The sequence below is a fragment of the Serinus canaria genome, chromosome 9 (genome assembly GCF_022539315.1).
Source record: "Serinus canaria isolate serCan28SL12 chromosome 9, serCan2020, whole genome shotgun sequence".
In the NCBI taxonomy this organism is placed as follows: domain Eukaryota; kingdom Metazoa; phylum Chordata; class Aves; order Passeriformes; family Fringillidae; genus Serinus; species Serinus canaria.
Window position 1 is genome coordinate 560,322 of NC_066323.1, and position 10,851 is coordinate 571,172.

The following is a 10,851-nucleotide window of genomic DNA, read 5'->3' on the forward strand; positions in this document are numbered from 1 at the left end:
CACCGGCGGCCGTGCCGGGCTCCACGCCCGCCGCGCCGCGTGGTCTGCACCGCCGCCTCCTCCCCGGCGCGGGAGCCCTCCGAGCCCGGTGTGGCGGGTGCCCCAGGGCAGGGCAGCGCCGGTCCCGTCCCCGTGCCCGCGGCGCGGCCCCGGTGCGGCGGGCGCGGCAGCACCGCCCGTGCGGGGGCGGCGCGGGGGGCGGGCGCGCCGGGGCCGAACCGCGCCTCGTCCCGCCCGGCTCAGTCCGGCGGGGCCGGCGCCGTGCCCGCCGAGGGGCCGCGCTCCGCGGCGCTGCCGCCGTCCGGGGCCCGTCCCGCCGGCCCCGGCCCTGCCCGGCCATGGGCGCCGGGGCAGCCGCGGCCGGGATACCGCCCCCCGCGGGCGGGCGCTGCCGGCGGCGCGGAGCGGCGAGCGCGGGCTGAGGAGACGACGACGACGACGACGACGAGGAGGAGGCAGGTGGGGCGGCCCCGGCGCTCCTGCAGCCGGGCTGGGGTGCGGCGGGGCCGGGGCGGCGGTGGCCGGGCGGGCAGAGGGAGCCGGGCGGGCGGCGGGACGGGCGGTGGCGCGGGGGCGGCGGCGATCGCCGGGGGGCGCGGGTGGATTGGCCGCTCCCTGCCCCCCTTCGGCCCCGTTCCCGCCGCCCCGTCCCTGTCGCTGTCCCCGTCCCCGCTCCGGCCGGGCCGGCACGCGGTGGCGGCGGCGTGCGCGGCTCCCCGGGAGCGGGGCGGGGAGCGAAGCGGGGCCCGGTGCCGCCGCTTGGAAACCTCCGGGGAAAAGCAGGGTAGGGCTCACCTTCCAGCTAGGTTTCCTTTGCTCTCTTATTTTTTTAGATGCGTTTCTGTGCCTGTAGAGACTTCGTTGCTTCGCCTCAGCCCTATGTGACTCTGGGGGAAGGATCATGACTGAAGTCCTTCTCTCTGCTGCTCTGAACGGAACTGAACCCAACCTGTTATCCAGCAGCGGCTGGTCTGCGGGAAACGTCACCACCAAGTGCTCCCTGACCAAAACCGGCTTCCAGTTCTATTACCTGCCCACCGTCTACATTCTGGTCTTCATCACAGGGTTTTTGGGCAACAGTGTGGCTATCTGGATGTTCGTCTTCCACATGAGGCCTTGGAGCGGCATCTCGGTTTACATGTTCAACTTGGCACTAGCCGATTTCTTGTATGTCTTGACTCTGCCCGCCCTCATCTTTTACTACTTCAACAAAACAGACTGGATCTTCGGAGACATCATGTGCAAGCTGCAGAGGTTCATCTTCCACGTGAACCTGTACGGCAGTATCCTGTTTCTGATGTGCATCAGTGTGCACAGGTACACGGGGGTGGTGCACCCCCTCAAGTCGCTGGGCAGGCTGAAGAAGAAGAACGCGCTGTACATCAGCAGCCTGGTCTGGGTCCTCGTGGTGGCCGTGATTTCTCCAATACTCTTCTACTCGGGAACAGGGATAAGGAAAAATAAAACCACGACGTGCTACGACACGACGGCCGACGATTACCTGAGAAGTTACTTCATTTATAGCATGTGCACCACCGTGCTGATGTTCTGCATCCCCTTCATAGTGATTCTTGGTTGCTATGGGCTGATCGTGAAAGCTTTGATTTACAAGGATTTGGACAATACTCCTCTCAGGAGAAAATCCATTTACCTGGTCATTATTGTGTTGACGGTCTTTGCAGTGTCTTACCTTCCCTTCCACGTGATGAAGACCTTAAATCTAAGGGCCAGGGTGGATTTTCAAACCCCAGATATGTGTGCCTTCAACGATAAGGTTTATGCCACTTACCAAGTGACGAGGGGCCTGGCCAGCCTCAACAGCTGCGTTGACCCCATCCTTTACTTCCTGGCAGGCGACACCTTCCGAAGGAAGCTTTCCAGGGCCACCAGGAAATCATCCAGGAGGAGCGAACACAATGTGCAGTCCAAAAGTGAGGAAATGACTCTCAATATTTTAACAGAGTATAAACAGAACGGAGATACCAGTTTGTGAACAAATGCAGAAGATTTGGGAAAGGTTCGAAAAAATCCTCCGCTTTGAGGCAGTAGGAGACTGTAGGGCTTACCAGTGTGTGAGGAAAATCTACCAGTCTCAAATTCTTTTTTAGACAAAGCCTCATTTTCTGGTCTTAGGAAAAGCTTAACAAAGTCAGCGGAAGAATTTTAATGGAAAATAACATGTCAAAATTTAGCTTGCCATCAGTAGTTTCATTTATTTCTGACTTCTGTCAGATAAAGTAAAATGAAGTAAATCCCCTAAAGGAGGAGAGCAATCCGAGTGCATCTGGTTTAATGACTTAGTCTCCCACGTTTGAAAATGTTCTCAGTCAGCCTGTCTTTAAAAATAGGAAATAAAAATAAGAGCAGTGTCTTGTCTTCTGAGGCTCAGTCACAGACCAGGCTCTCTGCTCACTCGCCGTTGTACGCAAGGATTTAAATCAAAGTCATGATGCAGTTACCGTTTTCAGTTTTAGTATCTTTTTTCATCTACTTCTAGTGCTGATAATTACTTGATAGTTTGGTGGCATTTATGGTTCAGTCCTCTTTCAGTGCTGGTGTTTTACTCAAGGTAGGCTTTGCTGGTGTGTGCATGGTTGTGCTTTGGGATTGCGATGGTTGTTCGTGGCAGAGCTGGCCCCAGGGCTCCCGGGTGCCCCTCAGGTGGGCACGGGAGCGTCCCCGGGCGCTGCCGGGCGCGCGGGCGCTGCCGGGCACGGTCCCGGCCCCGGGCTCTGCTCGGTGCCCGGTGCCAGCCGCAGGGACGGGCCCGGGGGGGCCTGGCTGGCCAGGGAGCTCTGGCCGAGCCGCCCGGGTCGGGGGCTGCCGGCGCCGCAGCCGTGCCCGGCCCTGGTGGGCGCGCTGGCAGCAGCCGCGCCTCCAGGCCAGCAGGGAACACGTGCTCCACGTACCTGCCTGGTACCAGAAAGGTGCTGCTCCTGCAGCCTTGACACAGAGCACAGGCCGTGGGCCAGGAACAGTGGCTGTTAAAGTGGATAATATAAATGGATTATATATATATATATAATATATAACAGTATTTGGGGGGAATGAATTTTTTTGTACTTTGACAAATAAATTACTGTATTAACAAGATGTTGCAATATACTACAGACTAAATACGGCCTTTACTATAGATCTTCTCCAAATGTGGGGATAGTTCATCCAAAATTAGCCAAACTGCAACATTGTGTAACACAAGAGCTAGTGATCAGGCACAGATGAAATTCTACATGGGCAGTGTCACTCGTTTCTCATATTTTTAATAAATGTATTTGAAAATATTTTGTGCTAAAAGCGGTATAAAAGCATGCTCTGAATAATGAATTTAGTGTACAAAATTAAGTTTGATGTAATCCTAAGGGTGATTTTTAACAGATCTTTGTTCCTCTGGTCTGCATCATAAGAGTAAAATATTTATATTTTACTTACCAATTCCAGCGATTGGTTACAAATGAGAGCAGCTCTAGGTTTTTTTTGACAACATTGTTAAGCAGCTTCTGTTCATATGTACGGCTTCCTCTGCAGAGTCCCTATTTATTGAACTTATTTATTAGAATGCTAAATGTAAAGTTTGTAAAGTGTGGTTCTCTGTGGTCATATTCAGAATTGGGCATTAATGGAAAATTGAAGAGCATGTTTCAATCACTGTAATACTGTGTCTTCTAACAGAGCACCTTTATAATAAACTCAATTCCACCCTGACTATTCACTGCTGATATGTAACCTAGTGATAAATTAAACTACTGATTTATAGCCTAGAGGTAAATGAAACTCCAGCTTAGGAAGCCTCTTAAAGCAATGTGGAGAGCTCATTTAGCCCTATGAAAAATGTAGAGGTAGCTAAGAAATCTCAAGCAAGGGTCAATTGCTAATTAATCCTGACTGACAAAGCCTGTGGAACAGCACAGACTATTTATATACCACAGAAAGAGCCTGATTCACAATAAATGACTTCTCCTATTATGTGATTATTTGAGGCTTCATTCAGCTGAGGCACGTCTTGTTTGGAATGGCAGATGAATTACACGGAGAGCGAGCATAAAAATAGGATATTCTTTGAATCTGCTGCTCTGTGTCGAAAATCCTGTTCTTTTCCCAACGTTTTGTGGTCCATTTCTCGCGTTCAGTTAGGAAATACAATGTTCCAGTAATTCCTGTTTGACCGGAGGTCGCAGGCAGCCCCCGCAGAGCGCGGCCCCGCCGGCGCGGCTCGGCTCGGAGCGGCCCCACGGTCTGTCCGCACTGTGCCTGTGTGCTGCCCTTCCTGCGGGCACGGAGGGGACAGAGGGACAGCTGTCCTGTCCAGCCAGGCCGGGGAGAGCCGCGCTGGCCAGCGGGGCCCCGCGGCTGGCCCTGAGCCCCGCACAGTGCGGGCTGGCCGGAGGGAGCGCTGCGGGTGGCCCCGCAGGTGCTGGCTGCGCTGGGACACCGCGCGGCACCAATGTCCTTGTCGCTGCCCAGCAGCCGTGCCACCAGCCGCCCGGAGAGCGGGCCATTAATCGAGTTTTCCACACGGCTGATGGTGCCCCGCAGCTCTGTAGCGGCCGAGGTGACACCTCGCTCCATGCCCTGTGACACTCCGTGCCGTGGAGGTGACACCTCGCTCCACGCCCTGTGACACTCCGTGCCGTGGAGGTGACACCTCGCTCCACGCCCTGTGACACTCCAGCTGGCAGAGCCAGCACCAGGCACTTGGAGCCAGTGCAAAATCCTGGCTGCTCCCACAGCTCCTCCTTACCTGGCCATGCCAGAGCCCCACGTTGGGTGTCCCACCTGAGAGAACGCTGCTCAGCCAGGGACTGGACACCCAGCAGCTCTGCAGGCAGAGCAGGGGCTGAAGCCAGGAGCTCCTGGGGAGCTGCTAGCCTGTCCCTGAGCTGATCCCTTCTGGGATGTATTTATGGAAGGCAATCAGCCCACCAGCTCTAGGGGCCCAGGTGATCCCTGTGATTATCCACCAGCCTCAGGGGTGGGAGTAGCTGAAGAGGCCTTTCCCTGTGCCACTCACCTGGAGTTTCTAATCCACCCAATATGTGAGGAGAATGCAACTGCAGCTCCGGCCTTTGGGCTGGTAATTAATAATCAGTGACAACGATGGGTTGTGATTACTAGGGACAAGATCCAGCTCACTATCTCTCTACTGTGACCACCTAGAAGTTCCACCTTCCCTCATGCTGTGCAATCTTTGACTAGCAAATGAGATTAAACCTGTTCTGATTTTGTGGTCATGCTTGTAACCTGTTTTCCCCCTGGGTATGTTTGGGAATCTTCTGACTACAAATCATTCTCTTAAGACACCACAAAGTTTGAAGTAAACAGTGATTTAGAGCTTAACGTTGGCCAGATCCACGCCAACAGCAATTCTCATTCATGAGCTGCATTTGCTTCCTGCAGCTCATGGGTTAATGTTTTTTCCTGTCTATGCCCAGTAACTCTCACATGTCTTTAACACAACTTGAAGTCAGCATGAAACCCCCAGGTGAGCTGCTGTCAGTTTGTACATTTGCATACATGGGCTTTTTGTTTAAATCCAGTTCATATACCATGGAATTAATGAGCTCCTGGGCAGGGTACGGGCAGCACCTGGCCCTGCTTTGGGCAGCAGGGTGCCCAGGGTGTGCTGGTGAGCCTGGTCACAGGGGAGCTGCAGGTCTGCTCTGGTGGCTGCCAGCCTCCACAGCTCCCCTGTGTGCCAGGGCTGTGGAGCATCCTCTGCTCTGTGCCCCCAGGGACAGGCTGGGGTTTGGCTCCACAGCGAGGCCCCGCAGCCAAACCCCGGCTTTGGGCTGTGAGAGCCCCAGGAGGGGCACAGGAACCTTCCCTGGCCTTGCCCTCCTCCTCCTCCTCTTCTGCATGAGGAAGGACATGGGGCACTCCTGGGGGTGTCTGGAGCCTGATTGCATGGGCACAGCAATTTCAAATACTCTAAAGGCACAGGACTTATTACTTGGCATGTGGCTGTGAATTACTGTGTGTTCCAAGAACAGATGTGAAAATACTTATTTTTCTGGTGTGCTGTGATTTTAATATTGTTAAGTTCAATTTTTTTGTAAACACTACTGAAACCTGACTGCAACATCTGCAGGGACAGTGCTACCTTTTATTTACACTCAGGTTATGTAGCTGCTTTAATTAAAGAGTAAACAATCCTCTTATTTGTCTATAATTTTAATTAAAAAATATATATTTGGGTTTGAAGTTGCAGCTATTTTTAGTGGCAGCAGAAGTGCGGCCCCAGCGTTGCTGCCTGCACCACCACACCGAGCGACTCGTGTTGGAGCCGCCCCAGGAGCATTATGAAACACTCCTCCTGCCTTTTGTGTTGGTAATTCATGCTTCCAGGAGATTCTTCCGGCAGTGCTATGTCTTTAAAAATAGGTAATAAAAGGCTTGCAAAATATATCCAGTTTAAAACCTTGAGAGGAAGCAGGCAGACCAAATGAGAATCAAAATAAGTGAATAAAGTGAATAAATGAGAGATGCTTAGCCTACAAAGACAAAGGAGGCATGTGGAGATGTGGTGGCAGAACAAGGGGAATGGCTTTAGGCTGAGGGAAGGTAGATAGAGATCGGATATTGGAAGAAATCTGCTCCCTGGGAGGGTGGGCAGGCCCTGGATCCCTGGCAGTGCCCCAGGCCAGGATGGACACTGGGGCTGGAGCAGCCTGGGACAGTGGGAGGTGTCCCTGCCATGGCAGGGGTGGCACTGGGTGGGATTTCAGGTCTGTTCCAACCCAAGCCATTCCTTGACTCTGTGATGTTTGGGGTCAGTGTGTCTGCAGGTGGCACAAACAAGGGTCACACCTGTGCAGTTCCAGAGGCAGCAGGCTCACTTGCTGCCCCATTCCCACCCACTCCAAGCCCTCTCCCATTCCCAGAATTCAGCCAGAGCTGAACGTGTTCCCAGCCCCCCTCCCTGTACAGATCAGAGCTAAATCTGTCCTGCAGAAACTGCCTTTTGCCCTCTGGCAATGGCTGTGTCTCAGATTCCTTGCAGGATGTTGGGGTGTGTTCCTTCCCAAACAGCTTAACAGCTCAAGCCCCACTGGAAGGTGGAACCCCTCTGTTAGCCGTGCCCTCCCTGCCACGTAGGTATTTCAGGTTTTATGCTGGACTGCATTTCCATGCCATGGTCTGGCTGCCTGCAGCTGCCCCAGCCTCACACCCTGAGCAGTTTCCCTCTGTTCCCTCCTCGTCGTGTGGGATGGCTGTGGGCATGAATTGGTACTTCACTGATTTCACCTGATTTATCTTAAGATTTATTTACCTTTCTCCTAATTTTCTTCCTCTTCATTTATCTTTGCCCTGGTTCATGCAAATGGTTTAGCTACCCATTAAAATGACTCTGTTAAAATTATATTTTCTTACCAGTAGATGAATTACCTGTAAACAAAGAATTTGTCTTCAACAAATCATGCTGTTCCATGCCTTTCCAAAATTTTCTTTCCATTCCAAAACCTGCTGGGGACTGAAGACCTCGTTTTCCCCCAGCACATAAACCTTTAAATGCTCCAAATCAGGCAGGGCCAGGGCCCCGCTCTGGTTGTGTTTGAGCAGATTCAGGCAGTGTGTGAGCACCAGATTCAATATCTGAACTGACCATGCATTTATCTCCAGTTCCACAAAATCACGGAAAGATTTATGTTGGAAAAGGCCTCCAAGACCACCAAGTCCAATTCCAATTCCAATTCCTTACCCCTGGCCCAAGTGGGCAAAGGCAGTTTGTGCCCTGGCAGAGGTGAGGCAGCACAAAGATCTGGGGATATTTGTTTCCAAACTTTAATTTACAGTGTTTGGAAAGCACAGGCCAGCCCGTAGCAAGAGGCAGTGGGTGGAAGAGGTAAATAATTAAATAAATTGGGTTTTCAGGCCGTGCAGCTCAGGTTTCTGCTGGCAGCACAGGCCCTGGCTCTGCCGGGAGCTGCCGGGAACAGCGTTGGGATGGAGCCGAGCTGGGGCAGGGCTGGAGGGGGCAGTGCCCAGAGACTGCTGGGGACATGTCCTGAGGGTCACCCAAACCATCACAGGCTGGGGGGTTACCCAAACCTGAGGGATTACCCAAACCTGAGGGGTTACCCAAACCATCACATCCTGAGGGGTTACCCAAACCATCACAGGCTGGGGGGTCACTCAAACCATCACAGGCAACAAGGTGGGAGCACTGCCCAGCTCATTCTGGCATCTCCACGGGGCTGGAGATGCTCAGAGTGAGGCAGGAGAGCCCCGGGGCAGCTCAGAGGGGCTGGGCTGTGTCTGTGGCACCCACAGGAGCACCCAGGGCTGGGCTGTGTCTGTGGCACCCACAGGAGCACCCAGGGCTGGGCTGTGTCTGTGGCACCCACAGGAGCACCCAGAGCTGGGCTGTGTCTGTGGCACCCACAGGAGCACCCAGGGCTGGGCTGTGTCTCTGCCATCCACAGGAACACCCAGGCTGCTGGGCTCCATGGCAGCTGGCTGTGGGTGTCACCAGCTCCTGTGTGAGGCACTGAGAGGACAGTGAGGTGCTGGCTGTGTTTATGTCCCCTGGGGCACACAACCCACACAGTGCTCCCTGGGGAATGGGGCTACCCCATGGCCTACCACAGCCACCAGCACCGTGTCCTGCAGCCCCAGTGCAAGCTGGATATCCCAAAGGAGAACCAGGCAGAGCCTCCCACCAGGAAACCCATTCCCAGGGTCCCGAGTGACTGCTGCCTGCCTGTGGGAGCATCCTCGCGTCCCTGAGTGATCATCAGAAAATCTGCTCGTTTAAAGTGCTGGAAACACCACTTACCCTTCCTGGCATTCCCCTACAGCCAAGGAACAGCAGAGCTGTTAGTGTTAATAATTCATAGAAGACTTCTCCCTTTGGTTTACGGCTCTTCCACGTAGAAGCACCAGGATCTGCCCCACACCCTCCTCCCTGAGCTGGGGCCATGGCCTGGGACAGACCGAAACCATCAAACCTGCTGCTCCCAGGGACCTTCCCCTGCAGGCTGAGAGCCTCACTTGGCTCGATTCCTGACCAAAACCAGTCCTAACTTTGATGCAGAGGTGGTATCACCCTGGCACAGGTTCCTCAGGGGGCCGTGGCTGCCCCTGCCCTGGAAGTGCTCGCAGCCAGGCTGGCTCCTGGTGGGTGGCAGGGCTGTGCCCCGTGCTGTGCTGGCATTCAGGCATGGACTGACAGAGATTTCCCTGTGGAAGCCAGGCTGCTTGGTCACAAATGCACTTCCTTCCACTGTGAATAATGGCCTTTTGTGGGAACTGATTTTTCTCCAAGACAGTGACTGAGAAGTGACCCAGCCGTGGAGCCAGGGCTGGCTCAGCACTGGGAGAGTGTCAGGGGCTGGGGCCAGGCAGAGCTGTGGAGGGGTGTGCAGAGGCACCCGGCCTTGGTGTCACCCAAACAGACCCCAGGGACTGGCAGAGGAGGGGAAGGGATGCTCCTGCACGCAGCCAAGCATCTCAAATGCACGTGCCAGAGGCTTGGGGCACAGCCCTGGGACCCACGGATGAGGATTTGCTCACTTGGTCTCTCTGCGACCCAGCTGGGAGAAGCTCTTGGGGATTATAACACAGTTTTTATACCAAATATTATGTTATTGATATTTCAGAATTAAAGAGTACTTTCCAAAATTAAAGAGTTTTTTTAAGACTCCACAGAAATTAAATTCTTAGCAGATTTTTGAGTTTTAATATCCCCAATTACAACGTCAGAGTAGTTCACTCATACATGGAAGATAATAAGGCTTGGAATTGTAGAGGGCAAATTATTTATTTGTTTGGTATTACTGGCCCATCAGTATCCCCATCCCTATTTTTGGGCTCTGCACAGGGCTCCAGGGCCCGGATGGGTGCAGCAGGATGGGTTTCCCCTCTCCCTGCTCCCCCTGGCTGCAACTGGGCCAATCCAGGAGGACAAATGGCCTTGCAGGGGTTTGTGGCAGTTTCCAATGCAGGGACAGCAGCCAGGCCAGAGGGAAGCAGGTCCCGGGTGCTGCCCAAGCTGCCTTGGCACTGCAGCTCTCCTCCTCCTCCTCAGCAATGTGTCAGGACACGTTTGGCACAAATAAAAAGTTGTTGTTTAACATTCTTGTGTATTTGTGAGCGGTGGCAGTGATGCTTCCTGTAAAACAGAGCTGCAAGCGTGGCAAAGCTGTTTGATGTTACAGCCTTATTTAAACAGCATTTAGATAGTAAAAGCAGTCATTCCCCTCATCCCCACATACCAGCTACCCATTAAAATTCCTTCTCATGCTCCTGCACAAAGACTAATTTTGGCAGAAGGCTGACTTGCCCTAGATTTTTAAAAGACTACTTGTTTTAAAACAAAGTCCTTTGGGGAAGGGAGGGAGCTGGGAGATTTGCTTCCTCCCCCTGCCCTCCCAGCCTCATCACCTTGACACCCTCCATCCCATCACCCCTGGTCACCCCATCCCATCACCCCCCACTCGGTCACCTCCTGGCCCGGAGGGTGCAGTACCCTCCTCCTCCTCCTCCTCTCCCATGGAGGGGCTCCTGGCCCCTCAGAGGGTGTGGAGGGGAGCTTTGAGCTTTGAGCACAGAGCAGGAGGAGCCAAGGGAAGATTGAAAATCTGTCATTCACCTTGACATTGACACACTAAAAATAAAGTTAAACACTTTTAAAAACAAATTATGCCAACATTCAGATATTACTTGAGGGACTCGACTCAGAATAAAACTCTGGGTTTTCAAGCCATCTCTCACTACCATCAGAACAGCTTTCCACCAAGATATTCCTTTGTTCCTGGGTTGTTTCCTCTCCTTCAGACTCTGGGCAAAGTGTCACTGGATTGAGACAACTGAGAACAGCAAAAAATCAGAAGAAACCTGGCCCACAGGTGTCCT

General features: G+C 53.4%; 1 protein-coding gene and 1 non-coding gene across 3 annotated transcripts; both read left to right on the forward strand.

Annotated features, from left to right (window-relative positions):
- Positions 1-344: 344 nt before the first annotated feature.
- P2RY1 (purinergic receptor P2Y1) lies at positions 345-3,703 on the forward strand. Of its 2 annotated transcripts, none has more exons than XM_050978096.1 (2): positions 345-459; positions 834-3,703. In XM_050978096.1, the coding sequence occupies exon 2, from the start codon at positions 902-904 to the stop codon at positions 1,991-1,993; it is 1,092 nt and encodes a 363-aa protein (XP_050834053.1). In that variant the 5' UTR covers positions 345-459; positions 834-901; the 3' UTR covers positions 1,994-3,703. The 2 variants fall into 2 exon arrangements, with proteins under 2 accessions (XP_050834053.1, XP_050834054.1); XM_050978097.1 differs by having other exon boundaries at positions 378-455.
- A 680-nt stretch (positions 3,704-4,383) lies between these two features.
- On the forward strand, positions 4,384-6,149 carry LOC103815255 (uncharacterized). The gene is made up of 2 exons (XR_007778250.1): positions 4,384-4,549; positions 4,593-6,149. It is a non-coding gene; the product is annotated as an uncharacterized LOC103815255 (transcript).
- Positions 6,150-10,851: the final 4,702 nt, after the last annotated feature.

Coding starts and splice junctions, on each gene's coding strand:
- P2RY1 (XM_050978096.1), top strand. CDS start 902: ATGACTGAAGTCCTTCTCTCTGCTGCTCTGAACGGAACTGAACCCAAC.